The sequence below is a fragment of the Microcebus murinus genome, chromosome 14 (assembly GCF_040939455.1).
Source record: "Microcebus murinus isolate Inina chromosome 14, M.murinus_Inina_mat1.0, whole genome shotgun sequence".
Lineage (NCBI taxonomy): Eukaryota > Metazoa > Chordata > Mammalia > Primates > Cheirogaleidae > Microcebus > Microcebus murinus.
In genome coordinates, this window is record NC_134117.1 from 8,762,748 (window position 1) to 8,784,973 (window position 22,226).

The 22,226-nt window shown below is 37.3% G+C and overlaps 1 protein-coding gene across 10 annotated transcripts in view; it reads left to right on the forward strand.

Moving 5' to 3' along the window:
- ATE1 (arginyltransferase 1) overlaps positions 1 to 22,226 on the forward strand; it is a 123,302-nt gene that overhangs the window by 7,615 nt on the left and 93,461 nt on the right. For 4 of the 10 annotated variants that reach the window (XM_020280738.2, XM_012781246.3, XM_020280740.2 and 1 more), the window contains 4 exons: positions 1,627 to 1,730; positions 3,329 to 3,580; positions 6,178 to 6,407; positions 8,225 to 8,353. In XM_020280738.2, the coding sequence (XP_020136327.1) occupies positions 1,627 to 1,730; positions 3,329 to 3,580; positions 6,178 to 6,407; positions 8,225 to 8,353 (715 nt within the window). Of the gene's footprint in view, positions 1 to 1,626; positions 1,731 to 3,328; positions 3,581 to 6,177; positions 6,408 to 8,224; positions 8,354 to 9,274; positions 9,404 to 22,226 lie in introns of all 10 variants that reach the window. The other 6 variants (XM_076009738.1, XM_076009737.1, XM_020280739.2 and 3 more) reach the window with 4 other exon arrangements.

Below are 22,226 nucleotides of genomic sequence, written 5' to 3' on the forward strand. Positions count from 1 at the left end.
CCATGTGGTGTACTACGATTACTTTTCTTTCCTGCACGTGATTTTTGCTCTGTCTGGAGTTACTGATTATCATAGTCTCCTATATAACTATTACCAGTTTATTTTGAAATGTTCTCCCATTTGTGTAAGTTTCTTCTTAGAATGTTTAGATGCATTGAGTACTTTATCACTTTTATCTTCTTGAAAGTCTTTTGTGGACCCTTCTGACCTGCTGTGATGTGGACAGGTTACCCTCCACACCTGAAGCATCACTGTCATCCTGCTATTTCTCTTTACTGTCATTTTGGGGGATTCTCTTTAGCTATTGAGTTGGATCCCTTTTTTCCTTGGGTCATTCCCTTGTTTTAGCGAAGCACATCTTCTAATAGCTTCCTGAGAAAAAGTGCAGGAGGGGTACATTTTTTTGAGACATTGAATGTCTAAAAATGTTTTAATTCACTGCTTAGGTGTATGATTTGGCTGAGTATAGAAGTGTAGGATGACAATAATTTCCCTTTAGAATTTTCAGGTCTTTGCTCCATTGTTGTATTATTAGTGTTGAGAAGTGCAGTGTTATTTTGATTACTGTTGAGAAGCGCGGTGTTATTTTGATTCGTCCAAAACTTGTTCTTTCTTTGGAAGCTTTTTTGTCCTCAGTTTTCTTCTGTTTTGTAGTAAGTTTGGCTGTGTGTCTGTTTTTATCCATTGCATGTGGAGTTGAGGGGCACTCCTACCATCATTTCCTTCAGGTCAGGGACATTTTCTTGAATTTTGTTTTAATCTTCTCCATTTTCTTTCTTTTCTTCTTTAATGCCTTTATTTAGATTCTGGACCTTTTACACTGGTCCTTTTAAACTCTTCTTTTCTCTTCAGTTTTTCATCTCTCTTTTGTAGAATCTTTCTGAGAGATTATTTCCTCAACTTTATTTTCCAAGTTTTTAAATTTCTTCTATCATATTTTTATATCTGAAAGTCTTTTTGTTTTTAGACTTTCTCTCTCTCATAGACTTTCTCTCTCCCTCTCTCTCTTTTAATAGCATCCTGTTGTTTTATGGTTGTAATAGCTTAAGAGAAATCGTTTGTTTCCTCTTATCCCTCAAATGAGAGGCTCTACTTTTTATTCTTTCCTGAAAGTTTGCAATTTTCTGCTGGGTTGAGTGGGGAGTCTGCGGGTGGGAGAGGGGATCTGACATCTGTGTTAACTGCTTTGAAAACAGCTGTAGGAGGGATTCTCTTATTTTTCAACCCACCTTTACTCATATTTCCAGAAGTATCAGATATCGCCAATCCCTAAGACTTTTGGGGGCAACATAGGGAAAATTGGTTATCTTTTTGGTTTTTCCCACTGTTAGCTTAGGATTCAACTTTTTCTTTAGTCTATTAAAGTCAGTTGTTTGCTCATCTGTTTTCCAACTTCCAGCACTTCTCCCCTTCTGTTTTTTCTAGTGGTTCATGTCTTTCTCTTCTTTTTTAATCTCTTAACTATATATTTAGTGTGATTTGGGGTGGGATTAGAGGGGGCTGCATTAAACCTCATCTTTAGCCAGTAATCTCAGGCAGATTTGCCTCATTATATAGGTAACTATCCAGAGCTGGTTTTATTTCAAGTTTGAGTTCACTTTTTAAATATTTATTTTCCTTTCCTAGGTGCCGGCCTTTACATTTTCAGCCTTCAAAATCTCACAAGAAGGTTTTGAAAAAAATGTTGAAATTTCTGGCTAAAGGGGAAATCTCCAAAGGAAATTGTGAGGGTAAGATGAGATGGGGTCATGAACTTTACTTTAAATTGATGTCTCTTTCCAAGGGTCCCACTTTCAGTTGTCTTGAGTTAGGTAGGGGAGGGAGTCATTACTACAATCATGTACTTCTGCTACTATGGCAACGACTACTATTGGCACCACTCTTCCTGTTACCTCTGGCCCCCAAATCAAGGATATCGCAAATATATACCAGGACAGTCTATCTTGGGAAGAAAATTGAGGATCATTTTAAAGATGTTGTGATTTCCTAGAGTTTATTGAAATGTCAGTTTTCAAAGTGCTTTGACAACTCATCTTACTTGATTCTAATATTATCCTTATGAGTTAAATAGAAAGTGGCATTCTCTCTAGAGAAACAGATGCAGATATGCAGCTTCTACAAGATGGCACAGTTGCTTCTAATGCTGAGCAAAGATCAGGTTTTCTGTTTGAGTAAGCCTTTACTTCAGTAAAGTATATTGTCTGAAATTTTCTTTCTTATTTGGCTGGTAAATTTTGAATTGTGAGTAACTTTCCTAAAAGATAATTAGTAGCATCTAATTAACTTTATTATTAATTTTTTTTAGAGACAGGGTCTTGCTTTGTCATCCAGGCTGGATGCAGTGGTGTGATCATAGCTCACTGCAGCCTCAAACCTCTGGGCTCCAGTGATCCTCCCTCCTCAGCCTCTTGTGTAGCTGGGACTACAGGTGCATACCACCATACCATCTAATTTTTAAAATTTTTTTTGTAGAGATGAGGTCTCATTACGTTGCCCAGGATGGTCTTGAACTCCTGGCCTCAAGTGATCTTCCCACCTCAGCCTCCCAAAGTGCTGGGATTATAGGTGTGAGCCACCATGCCTGGCTAGTGTTTAACTAACTTTAGTTGCAGATACTTTGCTTTTTCTGTTTTTTTTTTTTTTTTTTTTTTTTTTTTTTTACGTTTTCCTGTAAGAGTAACTAACTGCACATAAGTGAGCATAAGAATTGGGAATGCCAGCCATTCTTAGAGCTCTTTTTTGCTACTGCCATAGGAAATGCCTAATCCTGGGAATCTCCCTGCCCAGTCTTAGCTCATTAATTCATTCCTTTAGAAAGGACTAAACAGTTGTGACAAAGAGACACCAAAGTGCAATGACTAAAAAAATGATAGAAGTTTGTTTCTTTCCTCATATAACAGTCCAGTCTGGGTGTTCCAGGTCAGCCTGCAGCTCTGCTCCTCCCAGACATTCTGGAACTTTCTTTAACATGTGATTTCCTAGGTTGCTCTGTTTTTTTACCAATCCAGCTATTGGGGAGGGGAAATGGTGGAAGTCCAGGGTCAAAAATGTTCTTTAAAACAAGTAAGGAAAAATTAGACATATCAGTTGTGTTACATTCCAGTGGTGGGAGCTTGGTCACCACCTGCCAAGGACCTGGCAGGATATTCCACTGCTAAGGTGCCACAGACTTAAGTTCAGCTGTCTTGCTTTAGAAGATGGGAGAATAGATCTGGTGGACATACAGGAGTTCTTCCCACCATGGATGATAGGGGCATTGTATTCCTGCATTTATATTAATTGTGTCAAATGACCTGACTGATGGACTTCCATTTCTTCTGATTTGTAGATGAGCCCATGGATTCTGCAGTGGATGATGCTGTTGTGGGTGACTTTGCATTAATAAATAAATTGGATATACGGTGTGATCTCAAAACGCTTAGTGATGACCTCAAAGAGAGCTTTGAGAGTGAAGACATGAAAGGAAAAGACTCCAAGAAAGAAGAATCTACTGAATTAATTCAATCACAAGATGTAGAAGAGAAGTTGGGCTCCGGTGAACCATCGCACTTGGTTAAAGTTCATACAGCTCCTAAGCCAGGTAGTGAAAGTCTGATGTCCAGTCATGTTACCTGCTTTTCTCTTTGCTTGAGTCGTTGCAAACTGTAGGCCTTTCCATCACCCAAAAAGTTGAATTAACTTATAAAATCTGTAAAGCAGAACACTCTTTCATACAACTTATTATTATCTGAATTTAGGTGGCCAAATCATGTCTTTTTTTTTTTTTGAGACAGAGTCTCGCTTTGTTGCCTAGGCTAGAGTGAGTGCCATGACGTCAGCCTAGCTCACAGCAACCTCAAACTCGTGGCTCAAGCAATCCTCCTGCCTCAGCCTCCCAAGTAGCTGGGACTACAGGCATGTGCCACCATGCCCGGCTAATTTTTTGTATATATATTAGTTGGCCAATTAATTTCTTTCGATTTATAGTAGAGACGGGATCTCGCTTTTGCTCAGGCTGGTTTTGAACTCCTGACCTTGAACAATCCGCCGGCCTCGGCCTCCCAGAGAGCTAGGATTACAGGTGTGAACCACCGTGCCCGGCAAAATCATGTCTTTTTAAAGCTACTTAAAAAGCCTGAAATAATAGCTTTATTATTTCCAAATACAGACATTTTAAAAGAGTTGCATTTCTCCTTACTACTTTAGCGTCTTTTGTCAGTGGAAAGGTATTATAATACACATTCTTATTTTTGGCAATGAGACAACATAAATTGTGGGTATTATGCCCAAGATGCAGACATTATAAAATTCTTCAGTTTATATTTCTTTATATAATTATAATTTTTAATTTTATAATGTCCAAATTTTGATGTTTAACTTTGCCTTAATAAAGTAAGATTTTTTTTCTATATTATTCATTATAAAAGAATTAGGCTTAAAAAATATATCCAACATTAAATGGATCTGAATGTGTGTATGTACATGACTCTTTCAAATTATTTCATAAAATGTGAATTAATTCATTAGATGGCTTTAGTTCTTCAATTAGTTCTCATACTTACACAAAGTGATCCAAGGGAGAGATTTTTTTTTTTTTTTTTTTTTTTTTTGAGACAGTCTCACTCTGTTGCCTGGGCTAGAGTGCCATGGCATCAGCCTAGCTCACAGCAACCTCAAACTCCTGGGCTATGTGAGGATGAGTAAGATTAATTCTTGAGTAGCTGTATGGTCTTTCAGGAGCCATAATAATGCATGGGTCCCTCTCTTTTTGTTAGTGCTGATAGTCATGGATGCTTGATGCCCAAATCCATCCATCCATTAGATATTCTAATTCTGTCATTCATTCATTATTTACTGACTTGAATGCTTCCTTAAAGAGAAACTTCCCCTCACCTATTTGTTTCCCATTAAAACTCATAGCAAAGGCAGAATAAATTCTTGATTCTTTATTTACCTTTTTTCAAAATAACATCTTCTAACAGTGATCAATTAGGTGGTTTTTCTTTTTTTTGGTATCATTGTGAGCTCATGGATCTAAACGTATCTGCTGTGTTGCAATCCATAGCTGCTGTGAGAGTTTCTTTAAGTTGGCTTCTGTGTGTCTTTTTTTTTGAGACAGAGTCTCGCTTTGTTGCCTAGGCTAGAGTGAGTGCCGTGGAGTCAGCCTAGCTCACAGCAATGTTCATTGTTAGAGAATTTAGAGAAAAGACAACATTGTAAAAAAAAAGGAAAATACTTTCTCTGTTTCTAAATTCAAGTAAAATGTCTGTTAACATGGTGTCATTTCTTTCCAGCCGTTTTTCTAAATATTTTTTAATGTATATATTTATACATAACTGGAATTATTTTTAAACATTTTATAGTGAGAAATCCTCTAAAATTTCAAAGCGTTAAAAATGGCTGTATGATATTCTGTTGCATATCTATTCTAAAAATTGTGTAAATATTCTATAATTGGGCATTTAGGTTATTTTGAAGTTTTGTTTGTATTCATCATTATTTGCCTTTATCTCTTATGATTTTCTCAGGATAGAGTTTTTGAAGAAGACTTACCAGAATAAAGACTACTCATAAAAATTTGTACTTTATAATAGTTAACATTTTTTATTTTGAAGGGCTGTCAGTTTGATATTTGATTTTTTAATTAGAACAAAATTCTGATTATCTAGCATTGAACTAATGAGACCCAGATACCTGCAGTATTTGGAGAGAGACACAGATACGTTCAACTAACAAGGATATTTTTTTTTTATTAAAAAAAACCTACCAGAGTTTTTTCTGGGATCAGTATTCATTTATACCAGTGCTTTCAGAGAAATGTCCCTCAGAAATGTTGGCCAGAGATAGCATTGTCTTGAAGCAGAAGATATTTGATTATGTTCTTCCTACTTATAAAGGCAGAGAAGTGGATGAATATTTTAAAAGAAGATTTTCAACAGTAAGAGCTGCCTTAACAAGTTTCCATGACTGTTTACTTATTTATTTATTTATTTATTTTTTTGGCAACTCATGCTTCTAAGTTAGGATTTTAAGATCAACTTAGAGCCTTTTATACCAGGATCCTTTGAAACATCCACCCTAAAGCTAGCCTAACTGTTGAAACTCTATGGACTTACTCTGTGGAATCTTTGAGACTCTCTTGAAAAAACATTTCTAGAGTTGAATGTGGTTGGTCTAATATTTTGAATTTCTTTTTAGGCAAAGGGGCTGATTTGAGTAAGCCTCCATGTCGAAAAGCAAAGGAAATCCGGAAAGAAAGGAAAAGGTTAAAACTCATGCAACAAAACCCAGCTGGAGAACCCGAGGGCTTCCAGGCTCAGAGTCAGCCACCATCTTTGTTCCCACCAAAGGCTAAATCCAACCAGCCCAAATCCCTTGAAGATTTAATCTTGGAATCTTTACCAGAGGATGCATCACACAAGTTAGAGGTACTTTGGAGGGTTTTTGTTGTTTGTTTTATGTTTTGGTTTTTATGGGTACCTGGTTTATTCTCATTGTAGGTAATAGTAATCAGTTGACATTTTGGTAATTAAATAATGAAAAATTAAAGAGAATTGAGATGGAGTAGCATTTGTTTTGCTAAGTTAACTGCTATAATGAAGAGAAATCTTTTTATAAAAGATTTTTTGAAAATAGTTCAGGCAGTTGCTTACTAAAGTTATGAAAACAATTTTTATTTTAGCATGTTATTTTATGCAGAGTGCTCTGGATTTTGTATTTCTTGAAATTTAGTAATTAAAGTATCAAAGAAAAATACTCCTTAAAATTTTATTTTTGACAGTTTGGATTTAGATAGCAAAAGAGAATCACACTAGGCAAATTACTGTTTTATCCATTATAGTATTCTGATCTTGACCAAGGCAGCAAATATTATCACATATGTAAAGCAGTAGTTAGGAGTTATCTAAATGGTGCTAAATTGTACTACTAAGATGCCCTCTCATTAATGCCCAAACCAATTTAGGCATTATATGAATACTTCTAGAGCCAAATTCCTTCTTTTTTCCAAATTGATTAACATTTCTAGATCAAATCTAAATTTCTCAGTATTAGTTTCTCATATATAAAGTAGTTCTAAAACATTAACCATAATGATTTTCTCATACCTGATTAGTAATTGGTTAGCCTTTGAATTTATAGCTTACTGTCATCCGAGATATCACTTATCACTAAAGACCGATACTAAAATTTAACGTGAATGCATTCTATACCTTAGGACAATATTATCAGACATAAATTTTAACTTTTTATAACTCCTTGGCTACTCTGATATTGATAGACTTTTTTCCTTCAAAAATTGTAAAAAGATTTGTACCCACTGTATATAATATTTTATGAATTCTTTTGATCATAAGTAGTGTATCCAAGGAGCCAAGCACACCTCATATAACGGTTCCATGGTAGTACATTTTACTTTTTTATTGTAATGATATCCAGGATATATAGATATTTGTTATCCACTGGGTGTCGCTCTTTAGTAACAGAAGACTTCACATGACACACACGAAAAGTTTTCAGTTTATGCCTTCGTGTATTGCATTTGATTTTCTGTTTTACTGTTCTGTTTTGCTAACACATTTTAACTGGTTAGTAAATAATTGATGTTAAAATAAAAGCCATTACTGTATGCAGTTACTCTTTTAAATTCATCTTCATTTTACATATGAGTAAACTAAGGTACAGAGCGGTTACTTTTCTTGGCCAGGATGGGGACATTAGAAGAGTTGAGTAAGGGAGATCTGACTTAAGCGTCATAGTTCTTAGGTGTGCTATGAAATAGGAATACTTTGTGAAGGTTGTCTTTTATACTTATAAAACAAAGTTGTAAGTTTAGAATTAGCAGTGATGAACGAAAGAGTGCAAAATACATATTCATATTTTTAGTTTAACTGACTTACTGATGGTGAGTTATATGAAACTAAAACTAAAGAGTATTTACTTGTATTTGTGCCATGAGCGCAAGAAGTATGCTGCCGGTTTACAGTAGAGGCAGGCTGATAGAACTCAGTCATGAAAGCTGAGGCTTAGAATTTAGAGGGGATCCTCCTCTGCCTCCCTAATGAGTCTACAAGTTATAACTTTTTAATTTATTTGCTAACTGGTTGACTTTTAGTGTTAAAATATGTTTATGCTTTAATATTTGTGTTGAAGCTTCTTTTTTTTTGAGTGACAGTTACTGGTAATGCATATTACATTCAATGAATTAATTAATTAATGAACACTGTTTTTTTAACTCCTTCTGAAGGTGAGGCTGGTGAGATCATCTCCACCAAGTTCTCAGTTCAAAGCCACATTTCAAGACTCTTACCAGGTCTATAAACGTTACCAGATGGTTATTCACAAGGACCCACCTGATAAACCAACTGTGAGCCAGGTCAGCAGGCCAAGTGTAATTTTTCTGTACAAACAGAACTTTCCCTTCCATTTCATATCATGGTGTGAAATCTTGGTTTATTTGTGGTACATTTTATTTATATTCAATTTGCAGCATATTTGACAAGAGATAGGACTGTAAATTACTGGACATTCTGAAAGTGCAAATTTTACCTAGTGCCATATTAAGTGCCCAGTCATGTATAATTTCAGAGTGGAAAGTAGCATATAAAATTATTTAAAGTCACTATGTTTAGATGCATTTAATAAATAGAGCTCTAAATTAAAATATGGTATTTTAATTTAAATATGAAGCAAAAACCTTTTTATTTTTATGGTAGGTATACTTTTTATCCAACACAGTTAATATGCTTTATTCATATTTAATAGTCATATGCAGAAAGAGTTCATACATAATAGCTAAATTATTCTTTTTTAATGTATTATGCATAACTGAGTAGGACTAGAAAAGTAGGATAGTAGAATTTTTTAATGGACCTCCTCATATGCTTAAAATTTTATAAATGAAATGACCCAAGAAAAATCTAGGAGGGGAAAAAAGCTTAAAATACCCTATATTAAGTAGAGGTGGCAAAAGTAGTGGCCATGACAACAGTTAGCAACAGCATTGACTCTAGTGTATGCAGAAACTATAATAAGTAGATAGAGAAATAAATAAAATGAAGCAAAAACAAATTGTCCTGGCTTTTATGAGTTTAAGATTTTCGTAAGTTTTAGTATGAAGTTAGCATTTCAGGCTCTGTGCCAGCCATCACATTCCAAGGTTTCTTCTTTTTATGACAAATTCCAGTGCTGAGCTTTGGAAGTGGATTTGCGGAGATCTTACTCTAGCCTCACCTTCAGAAGCACATCGGTTAGAGATGTTTCAATGGCATTTGCTTGTATTTTGCTTGCTCTGAAGGTGAGGTTAGTACCTGTCTCCTTTGAGGACCCAGAGTTCAAGTCGTCCTTCAGCCAGTCCTTTTCTTTATATGTCAAGTATCAAATGGCCATACACCAGGATCCACCTGATGAATGTGGGAAGACTGAGGTACTGTTCATTGTATGTTTTTTCTGTGTTGATGAGGTTGTCTATGAAGAAGCATAATATGTAACCTTCTTATGCCATTTTCTTTTCTGTCAAGTAGAGTTGATGATCTTTTCAGCATATATTACTGAACTTTTATGAAAACAAGTCATACACTTGAGCATTTTAAGTGCTTAGGAGAAAAGGATCGCAAATTCAGGGTATGTTTTTAGTCAGTGTTCTCTCTAGGAACCCGAATGTAGTGCATTTATCTGTTCTGTCATCTAGCATAAGTCAGCAAACATTTACTGAGTACTCATTATGTGCCAGACTGTGTGCCACAGAACAAAGGGAAGAGTCTCTGTCTTCAAGAAATTGATAATCAAAAGGGAAAGACAGACCATAAGAAGTGAAGGGAAAAGAAATATGTATACCAAACATCATAGCTTAGCCTGCCTTAACCTTGCTCGAAACACTTAAATTGGCCTATAGTTGGGCAAAAATAATCTAACACAAAGTCTGTTTTATAATAAAGTGTTGAATAATTCATGTAATTTATTGAATACTATACTGAACGTGAAAAGCAGAACGATTTCGCACCATTGTAAGGTCGAGCAGGCATTAAGTCGGAGACTGTATGTTGAGATTATTGTAGAGAGCATCATTTAACAAGCATTTGTTGAGGGCCTATCTTTCCTAGGCTGGGGATATTGAGATGAATGAGATAGTATAGTTGTCACAGTGGGACAGTGATGTGTTTGATATGCCAGATACAGAAGAATTAGAGTTTTGATTTTTTGTTTGCTTTTATTTCTTTTAATGACACAGGATGTGTAAGCCAAAAGAGGATGATTACTAAGGCAGGAGGTAATGCTGCATGTTCCCTGAGAAAGAACTGACTTCCCAAGTCTCCCAGAGAATTCTAGCTTAGAGTATGGTCTGTGGACCAGCAGTATCAGCATCACACTGGCAAGCCGAATCTGGTGCAGGCCTACTGAACCAGAATCTGCATCTGAAACTAGGTCTCCAGTGATTTATGTGCACATTTTAGTTTGAGAAGCTCTGTCCTAGGGTTCCCCATTGAGATGTACGGCTGTTGATGATAGCATTTATAGACTGTAGGGATTCTGCTGGGGCCAAGGAGCCCCTTTGATATTCTTAGGGTGTCTTATTCCTTTCTGAACTTTCCTTCTGGTTTCTGCTCTGGGGATTCTGGCTTTGTATGTGTCTGCTGAGCAGGTGTGACTGGCTGGGCCAAAAAACCCCTCACGTGATCCAGTATGTTTACTTAGAGACTCTTCCTCAGAGGCTTTAGGCCTCCGTGGAACAGATCGAGGGCAGCGTTAAAGGCATTTGTAGTCTAATTGGCGTGCTAGGCAGTAGGATTAGTAGGGAAAGTCAGCTTAGGGTGGGACTGGAGGTTAGAGAGGTGACATCTGAGTCATGTCTTGAATGATGAATGTTTGTCTGGCCACAAAGGGAGAAGAGCATTCTGGGCAACAGGACTAAGAGGTTTATCTCTCCATTTACTCACCCTACCACCATGTGTTTTTCCTGTTGGTATAACTGTGGGCTCATGACCTTTAAAAATACCCGAAGTATTATAATTGATTGCCATCTTTTTTTAATGTTCAAGTTGTCCCAGTTTGGCCGGTAGGATTCCCTTCAGCCATGACAGGTTGTCCCAGTATTGATGATGTGAATTTTGATCACTGTATTAAGGTGGTGACCACCAGGTCTCTTCGTTGTAAAGGTTTCCCTGTGTGACTAGCAAGTAATCGCACAGGGAAAGTGTGTGATTTTCCCTGTGGGAGGGGTACTTCAGCTTAGAAGAATATCTTTCCCACCAGCCTGTCAGCTAACGGTTTTAGATATTCATGATTCTTAGGATCAGTTATTTCATTGGTGCTTGTGGAACAGTGATTTGTTTATCTTTATCCTTTTTTTTTTTTACATTTATTAATGCATTTTACATTTATTAATGCATTTAAAAAAGGTGGTAGGGAGGGGACTTTTCTTAATCAACTAGGGCTAAACTAGTTTTTCCTAAGAAGGCAGGGTAACTGCTGACTTCTTTTTTCTCTTCAGTTACAAATTTTCGAGTAAGGAGTCAGTGCCAAATAAGGACCTCCCCTCCCTTTTTAAACTACAACTGTGGGACTCATGGATTTTTAAAACTGTATAATCTCAATCGTCATTCTGTTTATTTATTTATTTAGAGATGGAGTCTCATTATGTTGTCCAGGCTGCCCCTGAACTCCTGGGCTCACCTGCCTTCTTTTTGATAATAAAATTATCCCAAATTTGGCCGGTGCAAAATCCTTCAAGATGTCCCCCTGTCCTTTTTTTTTCCTTTTTCCTTTTACTAGCCCCCCCCCCCCCCCCCAGCTCTGACCCCTCTGTCCTTTGATAAACTCCTTTTAGTCGTGCAAGCCTTCTTTCTTCTGGAACAGAAGGATATTCTAGTCTCATCTTGTGCATTTCCCAGCCCAGTCTTAGAACCAGCCAATTGTTTTCCAAGAAGTCTGGGTTCCTTATAAGGAAGATTGGATTTAGAGATGAAGGAGGAGTTGGGTATCTGGTGAGCTCATCACTACTGGGTAATCTTTGCTTATAGGACGTTGCAGTGGATAGAGCTAGGAAATGTATTAAAACAAAATTATGAGTTTCTATTGAGATTTTTAATTCAAATGTAACACTGCAAGGGTATCTTAATTTTTTTGGTTTTATATTTCTCTTTTTGTGTTTCTTGATCACATTAATATGGTTATAAACTTGTTTTATATTGTATTATACATAAACTAGGTTCAGCATTATAATATCAATAACAATATTAATAACTAATGAGTGAAGTTTATGATTCTTCTGTGATTTTTTTTTAGTCTTTAGAATATGTCCCACTTAGATGTTCTAACAGAAGACTATGTTTCAAAAGTCACGTGGAATTTATATTTTTCTTTATATGGTTATGTTACCAAATTGATTTATATTCATTTATTTCAGATTGTTTTCAATTTGGGGATTTACTTCTTAATTTTAGTTTTTAATAGGCAATACGTTTGTGTGGTTCAAAAGTCTACATAAACCTACAAACCTACAAAAACCTACATAAAAAGAGATACAATCAGAGAATTCTCCTTTCCATCCCTATTCTCCTTTACCCTGTTCCCTGCCCTCTATTAATAATCATTTTTATTAGTGTCTGGTTTATCCTTTTGGGGTTTTATGTTTTTGTAAACATAAGCAAACATATATGCATAGTCTTTTTTTCCCTCCTTATTCTCACCAAGAGAAACATTCTGTGCACACTCTTTGATACATTTATTTTTTTCCTAAAAGAATATCCTAGGACTCACAATTACATCATGTCATATTGTTATAATTAATATGTTTAAATGAATTCATGAGAAAGAAAGAGAAAGGCAGGGAAGGAAAGAAAGAAGGAAAGGGAGAAGAGGGAAGAAAGAAAGGGAGAAAGGGAAAAACAGTGCTTTTGAAGATTTGAAAATTGGTAAGTAAAAGTAAAAAATTAAAGATATTAGGAAGAAGTGTCTTATTTTGGATAACTTCTGTGATTGTAGGCTGAAGTGTTTATAAGGAATTTTGCTTTGTGTTTCTATGTTGTATGTGTGTGTATGTAATATAGTCACATTATTACAGAATTAAAGGAAATTTGATTTCAATTTTAAGAGACATACATATTTCTGTCCCTCCTCTTTTTTGGTGAGGTCAAGTCTTTTACCTGAAGTATGGTGAGGTAGGATGAAAGTAAGCATGGCTTGAGTTATTTGCTTCCAAGCCACCGTGTGGCTGCGTATTGGGGTGTATCCAGTTCCACGCAGGGAGGGCCCTCTGGCGGGGTCATTGGTATAGACCCCTCATCACTGCCTGTGGCCCCTAGGGCTGGGGCGTGTGGGGTGGGCAGCTTCTGCTCTTGAATCATGGCTCCCCTGACTACTCTCCTTCCACAGTGCTGACTAGAGCTCTTCTTGAACTATTTGTCCCATGGCTTTGTCGCCTGCAGTGGATACCTGCCTGCTTCTAGAAAAGGTCCTATTGAAGATCTGTACTACAAAGGGATTTCCTTTTGTGAGCATGCCGTTCCCTATCCAGTTAAACAGAGTAAACTCATCAGGCCCATGTTCATGTTTTCATTCTTCTGTGTCAGACATTCACAGATAGTAACAAGAACACGTAATGGAAGATGGGCATAGTTTATCACTTGGTGGGTGTCTTTGTGAGCACCAGAGCTACTCTTACAGCACAGACTGTAGAGCATGTCATCTTTGCTTCTATTTATTTGTTTGAAACATAGTCCATGGAGGAAGCTACTGGGAATGTTATCCTAAGGCCACATGTACTCAATTGAACATGAAAAACTGTTTTTTCTCCATTTGTTGATAGATACATAATCATGATGTTCACTGTGTTCCTCACCATTTGTGTTTTAAAAAAATCTATAACAGCTTTTCAAACATGAAGAATAAACTTTTAGAATTATTTTAGGATTTTTTCAAAAAGTTTACATGTTATTTTGAAGTCATATCCATAGGATTAATAAGTAAATCTGAATTATATATTTTTACTTTAATTTTTAAAAAGCTTTAAACTTGAGAATTTCAGGCCTTCATGGGGCTGGAGGTAATAGTACAGTGAAGCCCTCTGTGCCCACTGCTCAGTTTTGACACTGTTGACACTTGGTCAGTCTCATTTCCTCTTGCCACTTTTGTTTGTTGGGGTATCTGAAAACAAGTCCCTCATATAATGATCTTTTATACTTATAAATACTTTGTTGTTGTGTTCTTATTTTTTTTTTAGAGACAGGGTCTTACTATGTTGCCCAGGCTGCACTCAAACTCCTGGGCTCAAGTGATCCTCCTGCTTCACCTTCCCAAGTAGCTGGGACTGCAGGTGTGCACCACCGTGCCTGGCTTGTTGGTTTTGAATCCATCGTGTGATCTTGTGTGAATTTAAAACTTGTAATGACTAAGGTTATTTCATGCTGCTGTGCTTTCTTTCCCAGAAAGCACTGTTTTTTTTTTTTTTTTTTGAGACAGAGTCTCGCTTTGTTGCCCAGGCTAGACTGAGTGCTGTGGCGTCAGCTTAGGTCACAGCAACCTCAAACTCCTGGGCTCAAGCGATCCTTCTGCCTTAGCCTCCCGAGTAGCTGGGACTACAGGCATGTGCCACCATGCCCGGCTAATTTTTTGTATATATATTAGTTGGCCAATTAATTTCTTTCTATTTATAGTAGAGACGGGGTCTCTCTCTTGCTCAGGCTGGTTTTGAACTCCTGACCTTGAGTGATCCGCCCGCCTCGGCCTCCCAGAGTGCTAGGATAACAGGTGTGAGCCACTGCGCCCGGCCAACTGTTTTTTAAATTAGTTCAGAGAACTTCCTGTCAAAGACTGAAATATAAGGAGACCACTTATGTGGGTTACTTATTTTGGGGAGAGTTATCTTACTCAGGCATATACAATTAGACAGCATGGAAAAGGTCATGATGGGTCCATTCCCACCCTGTGGAGATGGAGAGGGAAGCATCTGCATTACTGTCTCACTGCAGCCACCAGGGGGTGCTGGAGATCTAGGCCTGTGTGGCTTGTGAATGTTGTGTTCACAGTTCAAGAAGTACAGATACATGCTTTGCTTTTCTTTTTCTTCTTTTTAAATAACCTCTATTTTATAGATGATAGAGAAATGCTTTTCTTTTGCCATTTGTTATAATTTTCATTGCGATACTGAAGTGATAACTACAAGTGAGTCTTTGCTTGTTAAATAAAGGATTTAAATATTTTCTGGAACTTAACCTAGAGAAGCTTTCAGCTTCATTTTTCTCTTAATAGTTTTACTTTTTGTGTGTTTACTTTCTCAGTGTATCAGAATTGACATTCTCCTTCGATTATAGAGAGACCACATAATCACATACAGACATTTACAGTTAAGTTCTTGGAAACTGTGGCTTTAGGCGAAACAATGTATGAAGAAACCCATTTACCATAGGCTAATTGATATAAACAGGACTTAGGTTATGCAAGGTATTTCTTGTGTACATGTTTGGGGTGGGAAGGAAACCAGAAGACCCAGAGCAAACCATGCTGACATGGAGAGAACATGCCAGTTCCATGTAGACAGTGTCCCTGGCCAAGAAGTGATTTTTTCCCCCACTCATCAGTGTTATAGTGAAATCATGATGAATGAAAGGATGCTATCCTAGGACCTGCTGTGCTACAGGTTGAGTATCCCTAATCTCAAAAATCTGAAAAGCTCTAAAATCTGAAACTTTTCGAATACCAACATGACTCTCAAAGGATTGGAGGATTTTGCATTTTTGGTTTTTGCTTAATATTTATAAGTACTTAACTCTAAATTTGAGTGATGGCAAGATTTGAACATTTTGAAATTTTTAGTATATTTATATATATATTTGAGACAGAGTCTGTCTCTGTCGCCCCAACTAGAGTACAGTGGTGTCATCCTAGCTCACTGCAACCTCAAACTCCTGGGCTCCTCCTGCTTTAGCATCCTGTGTTGTGTGCCACCACACCTGGCTAATTTTTCTGTGTTTTGTAGAGATGGGGTCTTGCTCTTGCTCAGGGTGCTCTTGAACTCCTGACTTCGAGCTCTGTTCCCACCTTAGCCCCCCAAAGTGCTAGGATTACAGACATGAGCACTGTGCCCAGCCTAAAAAATATTTTTAAGGACAGGGTTAACTTACTTGAATAAAGTAAAGGGCTTAGGCAATTATTTGTATAATTCAATCTAAAAAGGCACTTTTTATGAGTAACCCTTAAGTCAGGGCACACTGTGTATTGTAGTCTGTCTCAGGGTCTGTGACAAGACATTTGTTACTAGTAGTTAAATTACAAAGCTTTTGAATTACCTATTTAAATTAATTGGAGCAGATGCACTGCTGTATCTCTATGGGGAGATCCCAAGGGGTGAAGTTAAAACTAGTGCTGGAAATAGTTTTCTTAAAGTTTCTTTTGGCCACAAATTTTCCTAAAACTTGTCTCAGATCACAAAATTATGGCATTGTACAACATTAGAGGTGAAAGGATCTTGGTGATTATTTAATGGTGATTAACTTCTCTTCTTTTAGAGAATTAAATAATTTGTCCAAGGTAAAATGTGGTCCATGGCAAAACAATGTCTAGAAATTTCATTGCTTTTTACACTAGACCATGGTGTTGCTGTTTGAAAGAGTCAAAGTGGGCCTAAGTAATTAATATAGAATTACTGATAACAGCAAATGAAATTTTCAAGGTAACAGATTTTCTGGATAATTGAAACATTTTTATTGCTAAGATATTATGTACACTAATAATTTCAAATGGCAGTCTTCCCAAAATGTATTGTTTTATTCCCACCTTCTCAAACAGAATGCTGAGCAGGTCTTGCCTGTTGATAATGGCTCTCATATTCCCTTAGGAATATTGTTCTGCTCCTGCTATATTTCATTGTGCCCTGTGCCACTGCTTTGTCTTTAAGGTTACTTCATTGTAACCTTTTATCTTTCTTGATGTCAATTCTTACTGTGTTAGCTTGTCTAGTATTAGCATTTGTTTTCTTTCTAATTTGTAGCTTTAAAAAATGTGTTTCTTAAAATATTATTGAGCATCTACTGTGTGTCAGGTGCTATTCAAGAGGCATTTGGTACGGTTAGCAAATCAGTGAATAAATCAGGTAAAGATCAAGGCCAGGCATAGTGGCTCACACCTGTGATCCTAGGACTTTGGGAGGCTGAGATGGAAGGATCACTTTAGGGCAGAAGTTCAAGACCAGCCTGGGCAATGTAGTGAGACCCCATCTCTAAAAAAAGAAAAAAGGAGGCTGCAGCAGCAGATGATTGCTTGAGTGCAGGAGTTCCAGGCTGTGCTGTGGCCTGGGTAACAGAGCAAGACCCTATCTTTAAAAAAAAGCCAAAAATCCCTTATTGTCGGGGGCTTATGTTCTCCAATTGGGGAATGGTCACAGATAGCGTTTAACCAAGTAAACCTAATAAATCAGTAAATTATATCACAGGTTGGCAAGGGGGTGTTATGGGAACAGTAGAGCAGGTTTAGAGGAGGGTTGGAACTGTTGGTTATTGGCTTGGAAACTAGATCAGCAAGTTCATTGTTAGTAACGTTACAGTCAAGAGGAAAGTGGGGAAAAGAGCTTGAGGGATTCTTCTGTGAGTTGGGCAAATGAGCATTAGAAAATACCTTTTGATTCCTCATTTTAACTTTTATTATTTTCTCCAGGGGTTTTGTGTTTGATTTGAATGTCTGAAGTTCTGTAGTAGCTCTCTAATTGACCTCTATTAATGTGTAACTTAATATAAGTATAATAATAACTATTATGGTTAATTTGTACATACTTGTATTGTTTTTTTTTTCCCATGGCCTGGACAATAGTTCACTTATATTGTTTTTTGAAAGTTGAGGAATGAGACAGTGAAATGGAATGTTAGGTGTCAAATGGAATGTTTGGCATGAAATGGATGTTGATTCTTGATTAACCTCTTGTCTGAGAACAAATGTGCTCAGTAACAAATTATTTGCATTGGATGGTATGAAGGTGATACCAATACTACCAAACAGCACTTGCTATGTTTACAGTCCCATAATTTCTGGGTCAGAATGTTGATGCTGCGAAGGCTGAGTAAGATCAAGAGTGAGAGTGTGAACTCTAATCAGTCATTTCTGCTGCTGATCTCAGCTTCCCACTTATTACTGTGTGGCTTTGAGCAGGTTCTTGATTCCTTAGTTTTCTTCAAGCCAGGTTCCTCATTTATAAACAAGGGATGGGGCGGGGGTATCACAGCAGGATTAGTGTGATGATTAAATGAGATCATACTTGTGAAGGTGCTTGGCCAAACAATAATTGGCTATACTTTAGTTACTAGAATATAGATGATGCTATACTATCAGGACCCAACAGAGATACTAAGGTTAAAGCAAATAAGGGATACTTCTGGTTACCCAGTCAGCATTTGCAAATGAAATTATATTTTTCCTCATTTTTTCTGTTTTAACTCAAATAAGTCCTTTCAAAGGAAAAAATTAATATTCAAAACCGCTCGGTTTGGCACATCAGCATGTAATTTTACTCTTTAAAATAAGAATTTTTAATACTATTTTGATTGATCCTATTATACCATTTGATTGATCAATCCTATTTGATTGATCCTTTTATACCTATTATAAAACCTGGAAAAGGTATTATTTGGGGAAGGATTTATTTGTGGTGTATTTTTTTTTTTTTTTTTTAAGAGACAGGGCCCCACCATGCAAATGCTGTCAGAGCTCTCATTACCACCTGGAACTCCTGGGCTCAAGCCATCCTCCTGATCTTCCTGCCTCAGCTTCCCAAGTAGCTGAGTCTGCAGGCACACACCACCGTGCCTGTGTATTTCTTAATTGTTTTACCTCTAGCTGAAGATGAAGTATAGGCTATGCATGTTTTTTTTACTCTGGTGGTAGAGCTTCTTTTTTTTTTTTTTTTTTTTTTGAGACAGAGTCTCGCTTTGTTGCCTAGGCTAGAGTGAGTGCCGTGGTGTCAGCCTAGCTCACAGCAACCTCAAACTCCTGGCTCAAGCAATCCTCCTGCCTCAGCCTCCCAAGTAGCTGGGACTACAGGCATTCGCCACCATGCCCGGCTAATTTTTTGTATATATATTAGTTGGCCAATTAATTTCCTTCTATTTTATAGTAGAGATGGGGTCTCGCTCTTGCTCAGGCTGGTTTCGAACTCCTGACCTCAAGCAATCCGCCCGCCTCAGCCTCCCAGAGAGCTAGGATTACAGGCGTGAGCCACCGGGCCCGGCCAGAGCTTCTTGATTATACTTGGAATAGGTTTCTCCTTTTGATAAATTAGCTATATTGGGTTACTGTAATCCATAACATATTCTGTGCTTGTTACACCAGTTCATGAAAGTACCATGCCAGAATCTGAGGAAATACAATGCCCAGCAGAGTGCCTGGAATGGAGTGGAAGCCCAGTGAACATTTCCTTGAATGAATGAGCAGCTGAATTGACTATTTTTAAGAAACAGCTGGAGAAAGAACTCAGTTTTGCCAAATTGAAAGCTACTCAGGGAGAAAATAGTGTTCTTGAAACTTGTGACATGAAGCAAAAAGGAAAATTCAAATGATGTCATAAGCTTTTGACAGTTGTCCTGCTATAATAAGTACAAGCTGCTTTTAATTTCCTGAGTGAGAGAGTTGAACAATTTACCTATGAGTTAAGCACATTTTAGTGAGTGCAAAGCTCATGTGATGGAATAATCTTGCTGTGAGCACCATTTGCCTTTAGCTTTTGTATTTTAGGTCTGTTTTTTCCATTAAATCTGAGGAGCATCAAGTTTTATGCCCTTCTGGTAATGACTTGACAAGTGAACAATACCACCTATTGATGACTAGTCTAAACAAGGAAAGTTTGTGTTTTTGCTGTGATCATTCATTTTATATGCCAAATAATTTTAGGTAACTGCTTATATGATTAAAAGCAGTTGATTTTCATCTAGTCAGTAGTTAGTTATAAAAGTAAAAAAACAAATATACTATATGATTATTTATCCAGAGCATAATCTGCCTTTAAGAATATGTAAAAATAGGGAATATATTTATGTAGGCCTGTAAATATATATAAATTTATACTTGTTGGCTTTTATGTGACAGTCATTCAAGAAATCACTCAAAATTTTATGCTTAGAATGGCTCCAGTACTTCCTTCTCTTGGGCTTTGGAGGAATGCGATTCTTATGTTCAACCAATCATATAAACATTTAATTCCTAGCATGTCCCAGTCACTGTGGTAGATCCTGGGGTTGCACCGATGAATAAGACACGATTCCTGGCCGGGCACAGTGGCTCACGCCTGTAATCCCAGCACTCTGGGAGACAGAGGTGGGCGGATTGCTCAAGGTCAGGAGTTTGAAACCAGCCTGAGCAACCAGCCTGAACAAGAGCGAGACCCCGTCTCTATTAAAAATGGAAAGAAATTAATTGGCTAACTAATATGTATAGAAAAAATTAGCCAGGTATGGTGGTGCATGCCTGTAATCTCAGCTACTCTTGGGAGGCTGAGGCAGAAGGATTGCTTGAGCCCAGAAGTTTGAGGTTGCTGTGAGGTAGGCTGACACTATGGCACTCTAGCCAGGGCAACAGAGTGAGACTTTGTCTTAAAAAAAAAAAAAAAAAGACATGATTCCTATGCATTTTAGCTAACATAAAATGAATTTTAGAATACTTCTAAAAGCTTCTTTTTATAGGTTTGCATTGATGTTTAAAATCTTAAAATGCTAATGTTAAAAATTATTGGAAATATATGTACTTGTGGGAATATTTGTTCTGGGCAAATATCAGAATCTTTCAAGAGGCATTTTATTACGGTTCCTTCCATGGTGTTGGCTTGAGCATCAGCCCATTCACCAGGGATGTTATCGGGTAGGAACCAGAACTCTTAAAGGAGCAAAAAGGGGGCAGTGATTGGTTAATAGTTTGTATTGGATTTTTCTGACACTGTTGACAGCCATACTGAGTATTTTCTGTGAGGTTTTCTAGTAAGTACGGACTGGAAAAACATGTCAGAGCTGTCAGGGACCCGTGTTTCCTAAAATGAGCTTCGTATAAAATTGATCCTGTGGAGTATTAATAGATATTACATGAAATTAAAAACAAACACACAAAAATCCCTGGTCATGGAACTTTGGAAAGCACTCGATTAAATGGAATTAAAGAGTTTTTTATTTGTGAGTGCAGGAATTCTCAGAGCCTTTGATATATTGGTATACCTTGTGATTCTCTAAGGTAAGGAGGGAAGGGAAGTTGAGGAGCTCTAGTATGTGGCATTTCCAAACTTATTTGGCCACAGAATCATTTTTGTAGAGAGTATCTCAGGAGCCTGGCATACCACAGGACACAAGCTGGGGAAAGCTGAAATCATTTTGCGGATAAAACACCAAGGCCCAAATAATGTGAGTGACTCACTCAAGGAGGTGAGCTAGTGAGATTCCAAACTGTCTAACTCTTAGATCACTGTTCTTCCCACTGGCAAAAAGGAGATGTAATGCCTTAGAAGACATAGGTTTAAATATGTTAGAATGTAAGTAAGATTTTTGTGTCCTCATTTAAGATTTATTAAAGCTTAGTGTCCTGTCCAAGGTTCTAGGTCTAATCTGTACAAGTTATTCCTTTCAGCTGCATTGCTAATAAAGGGAATAGAGAATAGCTGTAAAAAATAAATTTAGAGAATTATATACCTGAATCTGCCCATTTTATTCCCCACTAATAGGATAAACAAGATGCTAGTTCTCAAATGTTAGTTTTGATTCCTGTTAAGTGGAGATTTAATTCTTATTCTGTGGATGACTTTTTTAATGGGTGCTAGCTATGTCTTTAGGCTGCTCTTGAAGGTTTCATTTTTCTGAAGTGAAATATAAAACAGTTCAACTGTTTCTTTTGTGGAATCAAATTAATTTCTAAGAGTTGTAGATTTAGGAGAGATAGATACACTTTTTTTTTTTTTTTTTGAGACAGAGTCTCGCTTTGTTGCCCAGGGTAGAGTGAGTACCATGGCTTCAGCCTAGCTCACAGCAACCTCAAACTCCTAGACTCAAGCGATCCTGCTGCCTCAGCCTCCCGAGTAGCTGGGACTATAGGCATGCACCACCATGCTCAGCTTATTTTTTCTATATATATTAGTTGGCCAATTAATTTCTTTCTATTTATAGTAGAGACGGGGTCTCGCTCTTGCTCAGGCTGGTTTCGAACTCCTGACCTCGAGCAGTCCGCCCGCCTCGGCCTCCCAGAGTGCTAGGATTACAGGCGTGAGCCACCACGCCTGGCCAGATACACTTTTA